At 54.5% G+C, this 21,646-nt stretch overlaps 1 protein-coding gene across 2 annotated transcripts; it reads left to right on the top strand.

Annotated features, from left to right (window-relative positions):
- Positions 1-9,348: 9,348 nt before the first annotated feature.
- On the top strand, positions 9,349-21,064 carry LBHD2 (LBH domain containing 2). Of its 2 annotated transcripts, none has more exons than XM_049898488.1 (4): positions 9,349-9,602; positions 18,035-18,123; positions 19,763-19,919; positions 20,979-21,064. In XM_049898488.1, the coding sequence occupies exons 2-4, from the start codon at positions 18,055-18,057 to the stop codon at positions 21,050-21,052; spliced, it is 300 nt and encodes a 99-aa protein (XP_049754445.1). In that variant the 5' UTR covers positions 9,349-9,602; positions 18,035-18,054; the 3' UTR covers positions 21,053-21,064. The 2 variants fall into 2 exon arrangements, with proteins under 2 accessions (XP_049754445.1, XP_049754444.1); XM_049898487.1 differs by lacking the exon at positions 9,349-9,602 and adding an exon at positions 14,261-14,327.
- The last annotated feature ends 582 nt before the right edge of the window (positions 21,065-21,646 follow it).

Below are 21,646 nucleotides of genomic sequence, written 5' to 3'. Positions count from 1 at the left end.
TATCCCACCTGAAGTTACAGACTTTCTCAAGAAGAGATTTGATGCATTGAACACTAATGACCGAAGACCAGATGAGTTGTGGCATGACATCAAGAACATCATATCTGAAGAAAGCAAAAGGTCATTAAAAAGACAGGAAAGGAAGAAAAGACCAAAATGGATGTCAGAAGAGTCTCTGAAACTTGCTCTTGAATGGGGAGTAGCTAAAGCAAAAGGAAGAAATGATGAAGTCGAAGAGCTGAAATGAAGATTTCAGAGGGCAGCTCGAGAAGACAAAGTATTATAATGACATGTGCAACGACCTGGAGTTAGAAAGGGTAGAACACACTTGGCATTTCTCAAGCTGAAAGAACTGAAGAAAAAATTCAAGCCTCGAGGTGCGATATTGAAGGATTCTATGGTGAAAATATTAAACTCAGGAAACATCAAAAGAAGATGGAAGGGATACAGGGTCACTATACCAAAAAGAATTGGTCAATGTTCTACCATTTCAGGAGGTAGCACGTGATCAGGAACCGATGGTATTGAATTAGTCCATTCTGCACTGAACGCACTGGTGATAAACAAGGCTCCAGGAATTGACAGAATACCAACTGAGATGTTTCAGGAAATGGATGCAGCACTGGAAGTGCTCACTCATCTATGCCAAGAATCTTGGAAGACAGCTACCTGGCCAACCAAGTGGGAGAAATCCATATTTATGCCTATTTCCAAGAAATGTGATCCAACTGAATGCGGAAATTATCAAACAGCATCATTAATACCACACTTAAATAAAATTTTGCTGAAAATTATTCAAAAGCAACTGAGGCAGTATATCGACAGGGAACTGCCAGAAATTCAAGCCAGGTTCAGAGGAGGTCATGGAACCAGGGATATCATTGCTGATGTCAGATGGATCCTGGCTTCAGAATACCAGAAAAATGTTTACCCGTGTTTTATCAACTATACAAAGGCATTTGACAGTGTGGATCATAACAAATTATAGATAGTATTGTCAAGAATAGGAATTCCAGAACACTTAATTGTGCTCATGAGGAACCTGTACATAGGTAAAGAGACAGTCATTTGAACAGAACAAGGATACTGTGTGGTTTAAAGTCAGGAAAGGTGTGTGTCAGGACTGTATCCTTTCACCACACCTACTCAATCTATATGCTGAGCAAATAATCTGAGAAGCTGGACTATATGAAGTAAAAGGGGGCATCAGGATTGAAGGAAGACTCATTAACTACCTGCATTATGCAGATGACACAGCCTTGCTTACTGAAAGTGAAGAGAATTTGAAGAATTTATGATGAAGATCAAAGACCACAGCCTTCAGTATAGATTACACCTCAACGTAAAGAAAACAAAAATCCTCACAACTGGACCAATAAGCAACATCATGATAAAAAGAGAAAAGGTTGAAGTCGTCAAGGATTTCATTTTACTTAGATCCACAATCAGAACCCATGGAAGCAGCAGTCAGTAAATCAAAAGATGCATTGCATTGGGCAAATTTGTTGCAAAAGACCTCTTTAAAGTGTTGAAAAGCAAAGACGTCCCCTTGAAGACTAAGGTGTGTCTGACCCAAGCTGGACAATGAATAAGAAAGACTGAAGAAGAATCAACCCCTTGGAATTGTGGTGTGGAGAGGAATACTGACGTACCTCGGACTGCCAAAGGAAAGAACAAATGTGTCTTGCAAGAAGTACAACCAAAATACTCCTTAGAAGCAAGGACGGTGAAACTACGTCTCACATACTCTGGACGTGTTATCAGGAGGGATCATTCTTGGTAAAGCAGAGGGTCAGTGAAAGAGAGGAAGACCTTCCCTGAGATGGATTGATACAGAGGCTGCAACAATGGGCTTAAGCACAACGATTGTGAGGCTGGCGCAGGACCCGCAGTGTTTCATTCTGTTGTACATAGGGTCGCTATGAGTCGGAACTGACTCCGGGGCACCTAACAACAACATAGTGCTGGAAGATAAGCCTCCTAGGTCGGAAGGCACTACACAATGGCCACAATGAACTCAAACATGCCAACGATCGTGAAGACAGTGCAGGACTGGGCAACATTTCATTCTGTTGTTCATAGGGTCACTGTCTTAGTTATCCAGCGCTGCTATAACAGAAATACCACAAGCAGATGGCATTAACAAAGAGAAATTTATCATCTCACAGTTTAGAAGGCTAGAAGTCCAAGTTCAGGGCACCAGTTCTAAGGAAAGGCTTTCTGTTGGCTCTCGGGGAAGGTCCTTGTCATCAATATTCCCTTCGTTTAGGAGCTTCTCAGCACAGGGACCCCAGGTCCAAAGGATGCAGTCTACTCCTAGCTCTTCTTGCTTGGTGGTAATGAAGTCCCCCTCCTTTCTGTATGCTTCTCTCTCTTACACCTCAAAAGAGAGTGACTCACGATAGAACCTAATCTTGTAGATTGTGTCCTGCATTAACATAGCTGCCTCTAATTCTGCCTCATTAACATCATAGAGGTTAGGATTTTACAATACACAGGAGAATTCCATCAGATCACAAGATAAAGGACGACCACACAATACTGGAAATCACGGCCTAGCCAAGTTGACATAAAGTTTTGAGGGATACAGTTCAACTCGTAACAGTCACCCTGAGTTGGAGCTGACTCAATAGCAACTAACAACGGGGACCTAGGACCTGCCCCACCCCCAGCAGCAGCTGCCTTGGAAGGATGGTGGGATGGCCCGCAGAAGTCTGGCTGTGGTGCCAGGTAAGAAACAACCCGCTGTGAGACTGAAGTGCCTTCCTGCAGGGTGAGGCGTGTGCTTCAAACCAGCAGGAGTTACGTGGTGCCATCTCCCCCGCAGCCCAAATGCATGCGTCCAGGAACCAACTATTATACCAAATACCACACTGGAGGAATGTTAGCTTTCCTTCCTGTGACCTTGGGCTAGTGTCCAAGAAAGGAATGCTTCCATCAGGAAATGCAGTTTTGGTGCCAGTGAATTAAAACACAGGTCACCCTCCCCCACTGGCTCTTTCTGGTTCCTTGCTCCACGGGACCAGCAGGCAGAGAAGGGACCTCTGGACCAGCTGGGGTAATTGATTCTAATTAACTGAGGGAATGTAGACCGATTCTACACATGGACAAGCAGACCATGTCTGCACCCAAGAGTCACTAAAGGGCTTCCTTATTTAATTGTCTGCTTATTGGGAAAAGAGAAAAGGGAAGGGAACCCATTAAAGACAGGCCCATGAAGGATCCAGGTCCTGAAGGAATGAAAGTTTAGACCACCTACTAGGTTAAAAAGAAAAAGATGCTGCTGAGGAGCTGGGCTTCCCTGTTTATACCTCGGGCCACTCAGGTTGCCTGGAAGCAGGGACTGCAGGGGCATGTGTCATGTGGATGGCTTCTTTCCCACCTGCCTCCTGATATAGGAGCACGGGGGCTGCTCAATACTCTTGCTGCCATCACCCACGACGACCAGGAGTGGAAGGGACTCTGTGTGTCCTCTGTGGACAAGGGGCATACTGGAGGGCACAGGGGTGGACGTTCCCCCCTCGCCCCTCCAGGTCCACTTGCCACCCTTCTCTACCTGGTTTTATGGGCTGTGCCAATAGGTAAACTTGCCCTCTGACCTCTGCCCTTGGCCACCAGGAGGCTCTGGCACGAGAATGGGAGCTAGGTGGAGAACAGGCATTTATTCCCCAGCGCCACTGCGCCGGAGTCCCCGGGTGGCGTGGTTAGCGTGCCTGGCTGCTAACCAAAAAGTTGGGCAGTTTAAATCCATCCCGAGGCACTGGCGATGTACTTCCAAAAATCAGCTACTGAAAACCCTGTGGAGCACAGTTCCACTCTGACACCCATGAGGTCACCGTGAGTTGGTGTTCACTTGCTGGCAACTGGCTTTTTGTTTTCCTCTTCACCACGTGCTATATCTCAGCTGAAAGCCACAGCTCCTGCCCAGGACCTGCTCCTTCTGTGAAGCTCCTATCTCCAGGCTCTGGCCACTCCTCCTTCCTATTGCCCTTGGAGGACCTAGAGGTGGTGTCAACTCCCTGCTACTGTCACCTCAGGGAACTGTTCCCCCGCTTCCCAACTTCCCTTACTCCTGCCCACACCTCAGCAGAGCCCCTCTTTGATGTCCCTGCTCAGCATGCCACCTGCTGGGACTCTGACATAGTTTAATGTACAATATTAGTGATGACAATGCTATTTGTATTTTACCTTAAAAAAAGAAAACCTAAATTTCCATCAAAAACAAAATGTCATTGTTGTTAGGTACCATCAGGTCCACTCTGGCTCATAGCAACCTTACGTATAACAGGGTGAAACGTCGCCTGGTCCTGCGCCACCCTCCCAACTGCTGCTGTGTTTGAGCCCACTGTTGCAGCCACTGTGTCAGTCCATCCTATTGGGGGACTTCCTTTTTTTTTTTTTAAGACCTCTTTAAAGTGCTAAAAAGCAAAGATGTCACTTTGAGGGCTAAGGTGCACCTGACCTGAGTCACGGTATTTTCTATCACCTCATAGGTGTGTAACACCTAGACAATGAAAAAGGAAGGCTGAAGAAGAACTGACACGTTTGAATTACAGCGTTGGCCAAGAATATCGAATATACCATGGACTGCCAGAAGAACTAACAAATCTGTCATGGAAGGAGTACAGCCAGAATGCTCCTCAGAAGCTAGGATGGAGACTTCCTCTCACTTACTTGGGGCATGTTATTAGGAGGGACCAGACCCTGGAGAAGGACATTGTTAAATTCTAGCGGAAGTAGTGGTGGTAGTATTAGCAGCCTCGTCTAACTGCAGGGGGGATAATGCAAACCAAGATCAGCCCAAGGGCAATCCTTATGAGGTCTAGGTCAGACATACCTTTTTACCAATCCTGACACCAGCCGTCACTCCCATGGCACCCTCTACTTCTCTTCCAGTTTTGGTAACCTATTGCAACGGACACCCAGAACTCACAGACCATACTTACAGGTAAGTAGTTTATTAAGGAAGTAACAAGACACAACTCACAATCAGGATGAGGAAGCATAGAGGGAAAGTCTCCCTTCTTCCGTGCAGGAAAGCTCTCTAGGTTCCTTTCTACCGTGTAGGCCTCCAGTTGGCCCCTGAGGACAGACTCCTCTTGGCCCTGCTGTCTGTCACCACCTACTCTGCCTCTGGGCCCCTTCAGGGGTAAGGTGCGCTGTTACTAAGACAAAAGCAGAAGTTACAAAATGGAGTTGGGCCCAAACCTGAACCAACCATTTCAGATGTGCCAAGCACCTCAATTTTAAAAGCCCCTATACAGAGCCAACTCGATGGCACCTAACAGCAACACATCCACAATATGAAACTCCACATAGTCACTTGATATAGACTGAATTGTGTTCCCACAAACTATGTGTTCAGATCCTAATCTTTACAGCTGTGGATATAATGCTGTTTGGGAATAGGGTTTACTTTGTTATATTAATGACACCGTATCAGAGTTTTTATCAGAGTAGGGTGTGTCCTAAGCCTAATCACTTCTGAGCTACAAAAAGAGCAGATTAGACACAGAGTTGGGCACATACCCAGAGAGCACAGATGCCTTGCAAGGATCAACCAGAACCAATGATGCATGCCCAGTGCTACCTACAAGGAAGTAATTGACAAAGCCGAAACTCTGATTTGGACTTTGAGCCTCCAGAACCGTCAGAAAATAAATTTCTGTTCTTTAAAGCCACCCACTTGTGGTATTTGTGTTACAGCCCAAGCCCATTTCCAATGGGTTGATTCCAACTCATAGCAACCCTATAGGACAGAATAGAACTCTCCCATAGGGTTTCCAAGGAGCAGCTAGTGGCTTCAAACTGCCGACCTTTTGGTTAGCAGCCAAGCTCTTAACCACTGTGCCACCAGGGCTCCTGTGTTACAGCAGCACTAGGAAACTAAGACATTACTTAAAAAGAAAAAAAAAAAAAGATGTAGATTAATTCATTCAACCAAAAAAAAGCTACTAAACACCTGCTGTGTGCCATTACCGTTCTAGGTGCTGGGGGACACAGCAGTGGTCAAGACAGACACCAGAGGATTCATTCTAGTCCTGGAGACGCGGACCACAAACCAGTGCCTGGAGGAGTAAAGAGAGAATTTGGGGTAGTGGCGAGAGCTTCAAGGAAAGAGGACAAGTAACATGAGGGAGAGGAGGGCCGGAAGGGAGCCCTCTATTTCAGCAACATTTTAGCAATGCCATTTCAGCAATGGCAAGAAAGAGGCTCCCAGGTAGAGGAAACATTGGCACAGGACCGGCACAGGGCAAAGGCAAGCATGGTGTGGCAGAGAGGTGGGCAGGGCCATATTCCAGGCCTGGATGTACCTGGTGGGCCTTGCCCATGGGTGGTTCTGCAGAGGCCCCACCTTCCCTATCGCCTGCCTGGCGGTGGTTCCTGGGTGTCTTAGTCATCTAGTGCTGCTATAACAGAAGACCACAAGTGGATGCCTTTAAAAAAAGAGAGATTCATTCTCTTACAGCCTAGGAGGCTACTACAGGGGAAGTCTTTTACTCTTCGTAGGCTCTGGGGGAAGGTCCCTGTCATCAATCTTCCCCTGGTCTAGGAGTTTGAGCTTCTCAGTGCAGGGACCCCTGGGATGCGCTCTGCTCCCAATGTTACTTTCTTAGTGGTATGAGGTCCCCCGTCTCTCTGCTCTCTTTTATATCTCAAAAGAGATTGGCTTAAAATGCAATCTAACCTTGTAGATTGAGTCCTGTCCATTAACATAACTGCCACTAATCCCACCTCATTAACATCATAAAGGTAGGGTTTACAACACATGATGAAATCACATCAGATGACAAAATGGTGGACAATCACACAACTCTGGGAATCAAGGCCCAGCCAAGCTGACACATTTTTTTGGGGGGGGGGGGCACTATTCAATCCATGACAGCTGGTTTCCCGCTGCCTGGTTCTCAGAGCCTGTGGCTCTTCCTGAAGGGTATTTCTCTCCTTGTTCTTGACATCTGAGCTGACCACATGAAGGACTTTGAAGCTCTGGGGCACTGGCTAATACCCTGCCAGGGCTAGATGCAAAGAAAGCGCCCACAGAAATGTTTGTGTAACGTGTGGAGGGAGGGGGCAAGGCACCAGCGATGGGGGGCAGGAGAGAACAGGACCACAGTGGTCCCCACTGTTACAGGACCCAGATCTGAACTTCGCTGGGTACAGAAGTCTGCCCGCCCTTTAGCGTGAACTGCTGAGGTGGGGACTTCTCTCTTCCTTCTCTTTGTTCAGTCCCTCAGTGGTGGGGGAGCAAAAGGGGGTGATGGAATCAGAGGAGCCATTATCATAGAGGCCCAAGTAGCCAAAAGCATGGTCCCCGGGAAGCCAGAAAGCCGACCCTGGGGTCCTCCACAGCCCCCAGGCAAAGGGAGCACACCAGGCTGGGCTCAGCTGCTGAGCAGAGCTGGATGGGGCAGCTCCCCAGGGCCCTAAAACATCTGTCTCTGCCAGGGTTCCAGTGAGAAATGGCTGGCCCCCTTGAATTAGGATCATTCCAGAAGGATCTGTTTGCAAAGAGACCAATGGCAGGGGAAGATGTAGGGAACCACAGGGATGGTGCAGGAAGGGGCTGGCAGCGGCATAGCTGTCACCACCTGTGTTCTGTCTCCATCAGCCCCTCAGGTGCCACCTCCACCCTCTCCTTGTCCTGAAGGCTGCCTGTGAGGGTGACTTACCAGGCTCTGGGCTCTTGACTTGCTCTTGGGCTTGGGCACTGGGGAGCCCTGGCTGGAGGTCAGGGAGGGAGGGAGGATGGATATTCCCATGGCTCTTTCCCTGTGGCCTGGCCCCTGGCTATGTCCCCTGCCAGAGATCTCTGTCAAGGCAGGCACCTCTCTCCCTCTGGGTTCTTGTCTCTGCTCTTTCCATTTCCTCTTAGGGCTCAGGGTGGTGCAGCCTGGCTGCCCCTAGCCTGGGGGCACACCCACCCTGCCTGGGGTGTGGCCAGAAGAGGCACAGGAAGGGACCCTGCAGTCACTCCTGCAGCCCCTTTCACCTCCTGGTTCCCAAAGAGTGGTCTCCGGACCAGGAGCAGCAACAGCATCATCCGAGAACTAGTTAGAAATGCACCCCAGGTGGAATGCCACAGAGCCGCTGGGGCTGGGCACCAGGGGATTCTGATGCCCTCAAGGTTGAGAACCACGACAGCTGTGGCCTCCAGACATACCCTGGGGTGGGGGTTCACCCTGCAGTTTCTCTCCAGGGCTCTGTACTGCCCTCCCAATGCTCAGTAAGAATGGAGAGGGAGCTGGGCAGCATCTAGTCTGGACTCACTCGGTCTGCTGGTTCACCTGCCCAAGCCAGTAGATGACTTCATCTGTTAGCAGAATTCTAGTCCCTGCCCTCCAGGGCTATGCAGATAAAATATTCTGCTCAGTGCTCGGAGCAGTGGGCACAGTGGGCACTCCATAACCCGCGTCGTTGTCATTTTATTATTATTATTGTTATCATGGACCTAACCACCCCACCTCCCTTCCAGAGCTCAGAAAACAAAAACCAAACCAGCTGCCATAGAGTTCAACACCGATTCAGGGCGATCCCATGCGTGTCAGAGTAGAACTGTGCTCCATAGGGTTTTCAAGGCTGATTTTGTGGAAGTAGATAGCCAGGCCTTTCTCTCTAGGCACCTTCGGTGGATTGAACCTCCAATCTTTACCGTTAGCAGCCCGGAGTTTTAACTGTTCGTACTACCCAGGGACTCCAGTGCTCAGAGGATAAGCTCCCTATATCGGCCTTCAGGACTACTAACTCTGCCCCATCAGGGTACTTGAGCCTTGGAACCTGGGCGCCGCCCTCCCACCGAGGGTCCAGCCTTTTGCCTCCTTTCCACCACCCAGCTCGCCGTCCGGGCGGTGCAGACCCCCGGTCGCAGTGTTCGGCTGGAGGCCGCTCTGCAGTTCTGTGGACAGACGTCAGAGGAAAAGGTGGCCCGCGCGGCTGCGGGGCGTGCCCGAGGTCGGGGGGCTGCCGGGGTGGGGGTGGGGGACCCGAGGCCGGGGCGGAGCACGTGGGGTGGCCCGCCCCTGATTCTCCTGGCTGCTACCAATGCGAGGCCGCGAGGACCCAGCGTGCTAGGGCCCCACTCGGAGGTCACGACCGGGCCAAGGCCGGCCCAACCCCCGGCAGCGACTCCGGCCCCCCGCCCCGGTTGGGATCCGCGGTGACCCCCGCCCCGTCCCCCGCAGGCATTGGCTTCGCAGTTCGCTGGCCTGCCACCCCTCCCAGTGCCCGCAGGCGCTACGCGCCCGGGGGCGGGGAGGGAAGATGACGCTTGCCTCTGGAGGCGGAGCGGGGTCGCGAACTCTCGGTCCCAGTCTCAGGTCCGCCCTTTTCCAGCTGCGCTACCCCGTTTTCCTTCTTGGAGTATTAGGGTCTGCATCTGTACCAGGAGAAGGAACATCCCCTGTCACCCCAGTGGGCTGGGCCCCAGCTGGGGGTCTTGGGGCCTGGAGACACCCCTCCTGCAGGCCTTCCCGACGGTCTGGCGCCTGGAGGGGATTCCGTCATCAGGAGAAGAGAAGGAACTTGCCCCTGACCCAGAAGGTTTCTTCTCTGCTCAGTCCAGGCCTGGGGGATCCTGTTGGGAAGAGACGAGCCGTGCACTGGTGGGCACAACGTTCAGCGTGAAGACCCCTTTCCATCTCCCTTCCGGGTCAGCCCAGGGACGGGACACAGGCATGTGGACGGGAGCCCCAGGCATGCCCCCTCCGTGGGCTCCAAGCTCTTCTGGGTGTGTTTGTGTGTGTGTGTGTGTGTGGGTGGGGGGTGGTGAGGTAGCCTGGGTCCCCGCCCAGCCTCCACCCTAGGGGTTGATGCCTCTGAGCCCTGGGATAGTTGCCCTGAAAATCCCTGCACACCCAGCAGGCTCTGTCCTCTGCTGTTATGGGTCCTTGCGGGGCTGACCACCTGCACCCCTCCTCCAACAATTCATGGCATGGTTTCGCTGTGTTAGGGCGCTGCTCCTCCCTCTGGAAGGAGCCTGCCCAGTTTTGGCAAGAAGGGCTGCTGGCTCTCTTCCCACCTCCTGCTGTTAGGTAGTCCAGGCATCTCCTGACCACGGCCTGGTGGCATGATCACAGCTGCCCCAGGAAGCGGCCGCCCATTTCATAGACTGGAAGGCCAAGGCTTGACCTGGGGTCAGTGAGTGAGAGGTGGAAGCACCAGGGATGCCTGCAGCTGGCCCGGCTCCTCCTTAGGCCTGGGGACTCAGAAAAGACCTGGGCTGGGGGGAGGGGGAGGGGAACATGAATCAGCCAGGGCCCCAGATTATACCCACTGGAACCAGGTCCCCACCCTGCCCACCAGCCCCAAAGGGGCCAGGGCTGAATGAGCAGACCTTCCGGAGCACCCGGGGGTTCACATGGAATTAAAGCACGTTTTGTAAATGCTCCATGTGCACGGGGAAAAGGTTATTGTTATGGGGTTCAGTGAGAGGTGGGTCTCCCCCAGCCCCGAGCACCCGCGGGCCCCAGAGGCACCAGCACAGCCCAATAGTTAGGAGAATAGCTTGAGCACTCACTCCAAATTACTCAGCTCTGTGACCCTGGGGGGGTTCTTCAGCCTTTCTGTGCCTCAGTTTTCTTATCTGTAAAATGGGGGTACTAATATACCATCCACCTAGAATTGTGCGAGGATTAAATGAGCTAGTTATACACAAAACACCTAGACAGTGCCTGGCACACAGTAAGTGCAACGCGCGTTCGGCTGGATTATCGTGTATCCTTCTGAAACATTCCTGTGCTACACCGATACAGGTACAGAAAGGGGCACACATTTTTAACTGCATTTTTGTTACACAAAAGTGGCCATTACAGTCACTGCTCTGACAGGTACTTTTCTTAATGACCAGCAGTTTCTGGATTAGGTCTGTCTACACACCTGTGACCAGGAGCTGCCGCCTTAGTTCTAGTGGGTGGGGGTGGGCTGGCCACATGAGCCAGGACCTGGGGATTCTCAGGGGCTCACTGATTGAGTCCTGTCCTTGGCTGCCAGCTGCTACCCCTAGCAGTGGGCATGTCTGCAGAAGATTGATTTCGGGCCATAGCGGGCCTCAGTCTCCCCATACGTGCAGTGGGATGGGCTGGGGTGGAGGCATGGCGAAGGGCAGGCCAAGGGGTATGTCAGCTCAAGGAGGGGCAGGGCAGGGCAGGGGGGAAAGAGGCCACTAGCACTGTCCCCTGTGGTGGGCGGCCCAAGGATAGGGGAGGGGAGAGTTCTGCTCCCAGGGGGCTGGCAGGCTGACCTGGCCCAGCAGGATGAACCTGGGGGTGGGGGGATGAGCTCAGACAGCTCCCGCTCCCCTGGCTGCCCTCCTCAACTCTGCAGCGGGATTAGCCTTTGGCCCTACGACTACCTGGGCTGCCTCCCTGGCTTCCATCTCCACCTGTCCTCGGCTGCCTGGACCACCGTTTTTTATAGTCCCAGGGTGGCCCGTTGAGCCCCCTGGATTGCCTGGCTGACCTGGACCCCTGTCTTCCTCTTCCATCAGGCTGAGTTCCCTGCGCACCCTACTTGGGCCCTGGTCACCGCCGGCTATCCCAGGCCTCCACATTCCCATCTGTGCAACAGGGAGAAGACACCTCCTCCCAGTGGACAGGTGTCAGCACTGCACCTGGCACCAGGCCCTGGATCCTGCTTGGCTTTGACTGATTCTCAGGTCGACCCACCCTCCCTGAGCCTCAGTGTCTCTGGCTGTGCAAGGGGTAGAGGCTGGAGGCAGCAGCGCTGAATGGGGAAGAGGTGGCAGCCAGGCCCCCATCCTTCCTGCGGGTTCAGCTGGGGTGGGTCGGGACTCGGAGAGACAGAGACCATGTGACTCAGAGTAGGTCCCATAGGGGAGACAGCGACAGCTTAGGGGCTCGGTGCTTCCTTCATCCTCCACTCTCCATCCCCACCCCTGCGTTGGAGCCAGTGGGAGGCCCGGAGGCCCAGGCGCTGCCTTCCCCCTTGTCCCTGTTCGGGGCCCCTCCGAGTGCTCTGCAGAGAGGCACACGCTGGAGTGGGTGCCCCATGCTCGCCGCCTGCCCACTGGGCACCCAGAGCCTGGCCGGCCCCCTTCACCCTGTGACCCGTGTTGGCTGGTGTGGGGGAATGTTGGCGGGCGTTTGCCTCCCAGATCAGGAGGGGCCACGAGAGCCAGCCTCTGCAGCCACGACCTTGACACCCATCGCGGTCCGCCGGCTCACCCTGGCAGCAGCCTAGCCGGCCAACCCCTGCCTCCAGCCCGCCACCCAACTCAGTCCTCCCAGCCAGGCTCAGTCCTGTGGGGGGTGCAGCTCAGGTCTCCGGGAACAGGCCTGGCTCCCCCTCTCCTGACTCAGTGTCAGTAGAAGGATAAGTCCCCTCATCTTCCTGCCCCCAGAGTGGCTGCAGGTTGGATCTGTCTCCCCCATTTGTCCTGGGTTTCAGCACAGGTGGGGCATATTGGTAGCTGATGGCAACGCCGGCTGGCTGTCGGCGTCCCCTAGACCCTGAGAATGCGTCTCGCACCAGGCAGCGCAGGCCTGCTTCCCCCACTGCCTCCGCTGATGGGATTCTCTTATGCAGCACTTTTAAAATTCTGAAATCTGATTGTCACCACACATGGGGTCGCCATGAGTCGGAATCCACCCACAGCAACTGGCTTGGTTAGAGAGAAACTGCCAGAAACTGTATGTGGTCATCCACGTTTAGAGGTGGGGGATTTAAGGTTTGAGCAAGACTGTCGAAAATCCCTGCCCTGGGGTGACGAGTAGAGTCGCGATTGTGTGAGTAGGAATCAATTCGAGGGCAACGGGCTTGGGCTTGCGGAGAGTAGGAGGGGGAGAAGTTCCTCTAGGCTGACCTCCCCCTTCCCTCCAGGCCAATGCACCCTCTGGGCAGGCTCCTCCCCTGGAGTCATCTACTAGGACCCTCTGCCCCACCTGCCCTGGGCCTGAGCGTTTACAGAGGGTCAGCACGTGAGACAAAATATAAGACGACGGTGCCATACTGCGCTTCAAATATTCAGCGTTGCTGAGATGAGAAAACGAAACACCCAAATGACCTATTGTCACTTTGCTGTTCCATCGCTAAGGGGTCTGGAGTGTTGTAACCCAGAGTGGTCACAAGAGGGCGACGAGAACCAGCTTTCCAGAACTCTGCCCTCACCTCCTAAGGGAGTGTGGGGTAGGGATGGGAAGGGAGGAGCTGCAGCCTCAATGGGGAGGAGGCATCAGAGATGGTTCATCCTTACCCTTCCCTTAGTCCACCTCATTCCCCTGCTGCATTGGCAGGAACACGGAGCAGCACCTGCGAGGGGCCAGGGCTCCCAGGGGCGTACAGCAAGGGCTGGGTGTAGCAAGGACTGCCCCCAGATCTGCCTGACTCCTGTGGAAAAGGGATTTTAGGGAGGGGGCACGAGGGAGGGGAAACGCAGAATCCGAGGCTGGAGGCAGAGACGACCCAGGCTCTGCAGGCTCAGATAGGGGCTCCAGGCCTGCCTTTACTTTTGCCTGTCCCTAGCCGGGCCCCACTCTCAGAGCTTTCTGCCCCAAAGCCTTGAGCACTTCCTGAGAGCTCTATTGGGAGTAATTCCCAGGAGCTGAGACGTCCTTGTCAGCTAACACCTCTGTTGACAACTAACACGGTAGGTGACAGCTAACACTGCATTAACAAGTAGGGACAGCAAATATTGGCTGAGTGGAAAGGGGTGGGGTGGCCTTTGGGGTATGGGGCGGTGGAAGGGGGAGCATACCAGCGCCGGCTTTCCTGACGCAGGGCCTCTGAGTGTTGAGATGGTGCTGTTGCAGCCACGGTGACCAAAGTACCAGGTGTTAGTCCACTCTGGCATTCCTGTGGGACCCCAAGGGAAGACCCTATCCTTCTAGATGAGATACACTCAGAGCGGAGAAGTGTGTGTGACTGGCAGGGGTCGGGGGGAGTCCTTTCTCAGAATCTTAGCTGACTGGGGTACTTGCCTACCTAACACCCTCCCAGAGCTCCCCATGGTTCCCACATCGGTGACCAAATCCCTTATCCAGGTATTCCCAGCCTTTCATGATCTCTGCCAGCCTTTCTCTAGTCTCACCTCTCTCTACCTGACAACCACCCCTGCTGTCAGGTCTTCCTGGCTATCAGGCCTCTGCTGATCCTGCAGTTAGCCCCCCTCCCCTCTTCCTCTAGGGAACTTATGCAAAGGGCTCCACCCATTGTTTGGGAGATGGAGACACTGAAATGGCTACACAATATATATTTGTGCCCTGACATTTCTCTGACACTTCTGTGAATTCATCAGACTGATTTCATCAGACCATAAATTTGAACGGGACCTTATTCATCTCGATGATCCCAGCACCCAGCGCTGACACTGAGTAAGCTGAAATCAATGTTCAGTTTATGAATAAAGGGGAGAAAGCACGGTGGGAAGATGGATGCGCGGATGAACGATGGAGGCAGATGGTGGAGCGAAGGAAGTGAGAATGGTGGGCCGATGGTCAGGTACATGAATAATATGAGGATAATAGATGGATACATGGTGTGATCACAGGTGGGTGAATTACTAGGTGGATTGATGGTTAATGGGAGATGAATGACTGGATGGCTAGGTGAATTAATGAACGAATGACGAATGCAATGGTAAAATCGGTATGGATGGGTGGATGGATAAACAGTGGATGAATGTATGGGTGGTGGTTTGGTAAGTAATGGAGGTATGGTAGATGATGGGTGCTATATTGTAAATGAATGGAAAATGGTGGATGGTGGATGCATCTATGGGGTGCTGGTAGGTTGAGTGATGTCGAGTAGATGAATACGTTGTAGATTAATGAATGGAGAGTGAATGGATATGGATGCTGGGTTGATGGATTGATGGATAATGAAAGAATTTATAGATAGTGGATGGACAAATTGTGAACTGTGGATCATGGAAGTATGGATGGATGGTGGATAAATAGTAAGTGAATGATTTGTGGTGGATCCATTCATAGCGAGCAGCTGGATAGATGGTAGATGGACATGAATGGATAAGTGATGGATAAATCACAAATGGTGGGATGGTAAATGGTGGCTGGATGATGGATGGTGCATAAATGAGGAATGATGACAAATAAATGGGTGGTTGCTAGCTGGATGGATAATGGGCTGCCTACTGTGGAACTATAGATGGAGTGGATGGATAATGAATGGATGGATTCGGGGTGGATAGATGATGAACGGATGGATGGTGGTTAAATGTCGATGGTTATATCTTGGAAAATGAATGAATAAAAGGTGGATGGTGGATGGTTAGATGGTGACAGATGATGGATGGATGGTGGGTGGTGAGTGGTGTATGGTAAGTGGATGGTTTGATGGATAGATGGAGGAAGATGGACATATGGCAAGTAGATGGTGAATGGGTGATAAGTGAAGATGGTGGATGGATGCATGAATGGTGGATGAATAGATAGTTATTAAATATTTGATAGAAAACTCTTGGATAGCGAGTAATGGATGGATAGATGGTAGATGGATGTATGGTGAACGAATGTTGGATTGATGGGTATTTTCATGATACATTGATGCTAGGTAAATGGTGGGTGCAGATGGTGAATGGGTGGCTGCATGGTGGATGGTGAATGGATACATGGTTGGGTAGTGGATGGTGAATGGGAATAGAAAGTTAATTGATATTGGGTGTTGGATGGTAGATGGTGGCTGGTGGCCAGTGGCTAGTGGATGGATGATGGATGGTGGTTGGGTGGTGCTTGAATGGGGCGTGGTGAATGGATAAACAGTTGGATGTTGGAAGATGGATGGTGGATGGTCGATAGTCAGTGTTGATGGTGGTTGGATGGTGATTGAACAGGATGGATGGTGGATAGCAGAGAGGTGGTAGCTGGAGAGTGAGTGGATGGATGTTGGATGTTGGATAATTGCTGGTAGGTGTTAGATGCTGGGTGGTGGAAGATTGGTGAATCCTGTGGTTAAGAGATTATGCACCTTGCCTCAGGTGACAGGCCTGTACTCAGGGCTAAAAAAGACTGACTGTCCCAGGGCTGTTTGGCCCCATTTTGGGAATAAGCCTGCTGATGGAGATGAAAGAGGTGGTGGGGTGACTCCCTTCCCTAGTACCCTTCCCTCTTTGCGCTCTTCGCTCGTCTGTCCTATTGTCCCAGTTGGAGGGATTTCTCTTTCTATGAAACCTGGCCCCACCGAAGTCTGTCTCCTATTCCTGAACCCCCACCTTGAGGCTCAGAGTCTCAAGTGACCTGAATAGGTTTATGAGTAGATGGAGTCTCCTCAAAGGGAGAGTGGGGAGGGGTCGTCTTTGGGGCTGGCCCTGGGAGGGTGGCAACGCCGAGGGCGGCTGCTCCCCGCCGTAGAAGAAAGTGAGTGTGACTGAGGGGCTGGGCTGTGAGCGTGTGTGGGTGGAGAGTGTGGGGACTGAGGATGTGCAGCTGCAGCGCCTAGTGGAGTGTGGCGGCGACCCGCGAGCAGCAGTGTGACAGTGTGAATGAGGCATAGATTGCTGCCTTCGCATCCTTCCTGGCTGATGTCTGGTGGGCCCTGGTGGCCAGGTACAGGGAGGGTGGGAGAGGAGGTGGGAGCTGCGGAGAGGTTTTCAGCGCGTGGGGAAGGGCCAGGCGTGGGGTCACGGGCAGCCCTTGGCTGCTGAACGCAGGGCTTTGTGCTAGAGCCCCTGGGGTTGTGCACAGCCCTACCTGGGCCTGCACACCTGGGAGCTGGGGAGGTGTGGACTGTGGGAGTCCATTTGGGTGCGGGTGCCTTGTTGGTACTGGGCCTTGGTACTGGTCAAGTGGAAGCAGCTGTCAGGCATGAGCCTCTGCCTGCCTGCCCCTGGCAAAGAGTGGGAGACCCACCAGCCATCCTTCCTCCTCCAACTGCCCCAGTCCTGGCAGAGGTTAAGGTGAGAACGCTGTCATCTGTCTCTGTACCTTCTCTCTAGATCTGTCTCTGTCATCCCTCTCTGTCTCTCTGTAGCTCTACCATCTCCGCTTTCCTGTCTCTGAGGCTGGCTTTCCTTGCCTTTCTCGAGTCTCTCTGCATCTAAGTTGACTCTTGAGGATTCTGTCCTGGCTGCCTGGGGTTCTAACCTAGGTTCTGGGGGACTGATGGGGCCCAGGAGGGCTTCTATGGGACCCCAAGGGCAGTGGGATCTGGGAAGCCTTTCATGGGCTCTGGGGTTGGATGGAGGCACGGGGGTGCGGCTTAGTGCCCACTGCCCCAGGCGCCCATTGCAGCTTGCAGGCCCTCGGCTTGGTTGGGGCCTGTCACTGACCTGAGCGGGATGTTTAGGTGACAGAGACCTTGTTTCCGAAAATAGCAGCCCAGCACCCAGCCGGGCACTACAGGTGTTGCACCCAGCTGGGCACAGCCAGGATCCAGACTGGGCCTGGGCTTTTGGGGGTTTGGAGAACAGGGTGCCCCTTGCCTGTGGCTAGCTGCCAGCTGCCTTCCAGCTGGTGCCTGAAATTAGGTCCCTGACAGCCAGACCTTGCCCACTTTTCTGCCTCTGGCCTGGTCAGGGCCCCAATAATCCACCTGAGCTAAGTGCAGATGGGAAGACTGAGGCTGGTGCCCGTGCATCCCCAATTCCTGAGTGGGCACCCCCAAGTGTGGACAGGATGTTTGGTTCCCTTCGGCTTTGGGGACTGAGGGTGTGGGGGGTATCTGCTCTCGGTCTCTGGCTGACACGAACCCAGCTTCTGTACTCCCCAGCTCCACTCTCAGAAACCCGCTGGGGTCCCAGGGGTGCTCTGTGCCCCCTCCTCACTGTTCCCTGCCTCAGAACACTCTTCTTCTCTCCTCGCCAGCCTAGCTGCCTGCTGCTCATTCCTCAGGCCTCAGATCCTCCTCCAGGAAGCTTTCCTGGATCTCATCTCCTGCCCACTGGGCAAGCAGGGTGGAGACAGTCCAGTGCCTCACCTTATGGTGGGCTCAGCAGGGCTCTGCAGTGGAAGTGGTCTGGTGGGCAAAGGACCATGGGCGGGAGCGGGTAGGGGTGGGCTGGAGCAGTCTGGATCCTGCAGCCAGGCTCCATAGCCGACGCCTGGTTTCTGCTCCCTGCCCTCAGCAGAGTGACGCAGCAGCAGCATGAGTGCCCCCGAGACCACCATGCTGGAGCTCAGCTCAGCCAAGGAGGCTGGAAGCTCAGCAGGGAAGGTATGTGACCGGGGCCCTGGGATCCACGGGTCCTCATTCTTGGGTTGGGGGGGGACCACCCTCAGGCCCTGGCTTATGATTCTGAGCTCACCGTTGCTCAATGCTGGCCTCGGTTTACCCATCTCGGCGGTGGGTGGGTGGTTGCTTTTTTATAGACTCTGATGGGTAAAGTGATTGGAAGCTGACTCCTCTGGCTTATTCAGCAGCCCTCTGCACCTTGGGGCACCCAGGGCTTGCTCCCCAAAGCACAGTTTGCTTTCTGTGGGGTGACGCAATGCCAGGGTCCCTGCCTCAGCTCAGGTTTCTGGGGGAAGGGGTCAATGCAGCTAACAGGTGAGGCCCCACACAGGGGCACAACCTTGATGTGCTGAATCCCAGAGTTCAGTTGCTCTCAGCTGGGGGTGGGGACCGTGGGAGGTGCCCAGCCCAGAGTTGCACAGGGTCCAGGCTGGGCCTGGGCTTTCAGATACGGCTGGGCTGATGGGGTTGGGGGGAGGATGGGGGTGAGCACCAGGCCCCAGAACCCTAGGCTCTGCCGGCCCTGGCCACCCTCCCCCCAGCAGGCACCCTCTGGGCAGAGGAGCGCTCCAGATGGGGTCTGGAGGCTTTCTGGATAAGGGCAGGGAAAATACAAGTGGGAGGCAATCCAGGACAGAAGGAGGCACTGGATTGGGAATGTCAGTGGGAGGGCTTGGCCCCAGAAGGGACTAGACACTGGGGCAGGGCCAGGGTCCCTGGGCTGCTGTCCTCTGAGACCCACCTATATCTCAGACTGACACCTATCTGCATGTTTCAGGGTCACCTGCTGTACTTGATTACAATGCTGATTTCTGGGCCCCCCAGAGGGTCTGGGGTGGAGCTGAGAAATTTGCACTTAAACACACTGTCCAGGTGGTTCAGGAGCCACTTAGGAAAGTCCTGCCCACCATGAGCCAGGCCCTCCCTCGAGGCCCTTACAGCCAGTAGGGAAGATGGATGCACCCCAAAAGACTGCCCTTCTAGGTAAACAAGATGGGGGGTACCAGAAGGGGCCTGCTCAAGCACTGGCATGGCAGGGGGACGTGCAGTGTCTCCAGGGCTAAGGTGGTGCTGTGGGATGGCAGTCTGGACTGTGGCCATGGCAGCTTAGTCTCTACTGTGGAGGCCTTGAATAGGAGGTAGAGAAGCCACACAGGCTTGTGGGCATGGAACGATGAGCCCAAAGCCAGGTGGGAGTGAGCCTGGAGGTTGCTATGGCAACATCTTGCTAGCTCCTTGAGGTAGGAGGAGGCCAAGGGCCCAGCAGGGAAGACCCCAGAAAGGGGCAGGTTTCCAGAGGCAGGTTTCCAGGTACAGGGCCCTGGGCTCGTTCACCCGTGACCTTGGCCTCTTGGCCTTAGGCTCCTGTCTGTGAAATGCGCCTATGCCGGCTGAGCCCAGGTATGTCCTATGGTGTCCCCTGGAGAGCTGCCACTCCGGGGGCCAAGTGCCCCCACCCCAGTGGTGGAATGAGGAAGGGGATGGAACCCTGCTCAGGGTGTGCATACACACACACATGCTCCCAGGGATGGGATAGGGAGGACCCCAACCCTCCCAGTGGGCCGTGCAGGGCAGGGGAGAAGGGCCTGGCGTAGCCCTGACCGCTGACCACCCCCTGCAGGAAGCTCTGCGTGCCCAGGAGCGGGGCCCCCGGCTGAGCCAGTGGCTGCCCTCCATTGTGGTAGAGCCCAGCGAGGTGGGCGCCGTGGAGAGTGGGGAGCTGCGCTGGCCCCCTGAGGGTGCCCAGAAGGGCCCCTCCCAGAGCGAGGCTGCTGCTGGTGAGTAAGGGCCCACCTGGAGGACACTAAGAGAGAGGAGGTACAGCTACTCCAGTGCTCCAGCCTGTCCACTCCCATAGTTGGGGGCTTTGACCCTGCAGTTTGCTCACACCCCACCGAGCCACCCCTCCTCTGCCTGGACAAGGCCTGGCCTCAGTCACCTCCCCATCACCATCCCTCCCACCTGCAGACTGAGGTCCTTTCACCCACTCTCGTGGCCCCAACCTGGCCTATGCGGTGTTGAATGAATGATCGTACCTTCTCACCCTCACCATCAGCCCTCCCTCCTCCCCTCCCTCACTGACCCTGTATCTTTGGAACAAGGTGCGTCGCCTACTAGGGCCCATTCCTGGAAGGGGTGAGGGTATGGGAGCTGGCCATGCCCAGGCCAGGTGCCCAGGTGGTGGGGAGGCGGGCCCCACTGCATAGGTTCCTGTTGGCTGCAGGTGCCTGGTTTAAAAGCCAAAGGGCTGCTGGAGCTTGGAAATCTTCTGGGAGGAGGGTTGTGTGGGCAAAAGAGGGGTCAGCCAGGGCCAGGTCTGAGGCACAGAGGAGACAGCAGGGCTGGGCAGTGGGACCTTCCCCAGAGGGCTCTGAGGACCAGAAGGGGCAGGGCGGGGATCTGGGGGACCAGCTGTGCCCTGGAGCCTGTCCTTAGATCAGGAAGTGCTGTGCCTGGTCCTCTCCTGCCCCAGGCCTTGCCTGGCAGCAGCCCTTGCTGCTTAGCAGTTCCTGCAGGGGTCTGTCCACAACCAAGACCTCTCCCAGCCCCTTCAACCTGTCAGGGTGCACCCAGGACCCAGGACAGGGTCAGGGGCCTCTCCTTGGGTAATCACTGGGACTTGGTCTCTGCGAGGCCCCCGGACCACCCCTGCTCCCCAGAGCCGGGCCTCGTCCTCCCTCCCTCACACACAGCACCCACATTTAGCACTGCTCCCCTCTGCTAAAGGCTTACCTTGGCCCCGGAGGCCCCCTGGACTGCATCCCTCCCATGGCTCCTTGCAAATATGTCGTGAACGGAGACACCCTACCCACATGGATGCCTTTGTGTTTCTGCAGGCCCTTCACCGAGTCTACCCGGAGCATCGGGGGAGGTTGCTGGCTCCAAGGACCAGGCACCACTGGCCCAGTGACAGAACAAGAGAATGGTGAACTCTGCCGCATCTCTGACAGCTGATGCGCGGAGGGCGGGGCCTGCTGGGACACCCCTGGGGCAGAGCTGAGCTGCCCGCTGCCTTCTGCCCCTTCGGCTCTGGCTGGGACTGCAGCCCTTGCCTTTCCTGCCCTCTGCCTGGGGCCCGGGTTTACCCCTCCTTGCTCTGTGGCTTGAAGCAGAAATAAAAGTGCTTCCTGGGGCAGGTGGACACACTGTTTGACCACTTCGTGCCAGGCACTGGGGTGGGGCGCTGCAGACGACAGGGCTGAGATGGCCAGAAATTTCCAGAAGCAGCCCAGTGGCTGTGGTCACCATGGCCCTGCCTGTGTGCCCTCTGCTTTGTCTCAGCCAAGGCTGCCCAAGGCAGGACAGCCTGGTCCAGGTGGCCTCCCAACCCTTCCTGGGACCCTCCAGCCCTGGCTAAGCCTTCGTGCTCATGGACTCTGAGGGGTCGGGGTCCTTTCTGTCACTCCCCACCCCAGCAGGGTACAGAGGGGCATGGGGATGGTACATGGGGTAGGGTGTCCTATTCCAGGCTGGATCTCATTAAACCCTCACGAAAGGCCCATTT

Source organism: Elephas maximus, chromosome 10 (assembly GCF_024166365.1).
Source record: "Elephas maximus indicus isolate mEleMax1 chromosome 10, mEleMax1 primary haplotype, whole genome shotgun sequence".
In the NCBI taxonomy this organism is placed as follows: Eukaryota; Metazoa; Chordata; class Mammalia; order Proboscidea; family Elephantidae; genus Elephas; species Elephas maximus.
This window is presented reverse-complemented; position numbering and strand designations above follow the sequence as displayed.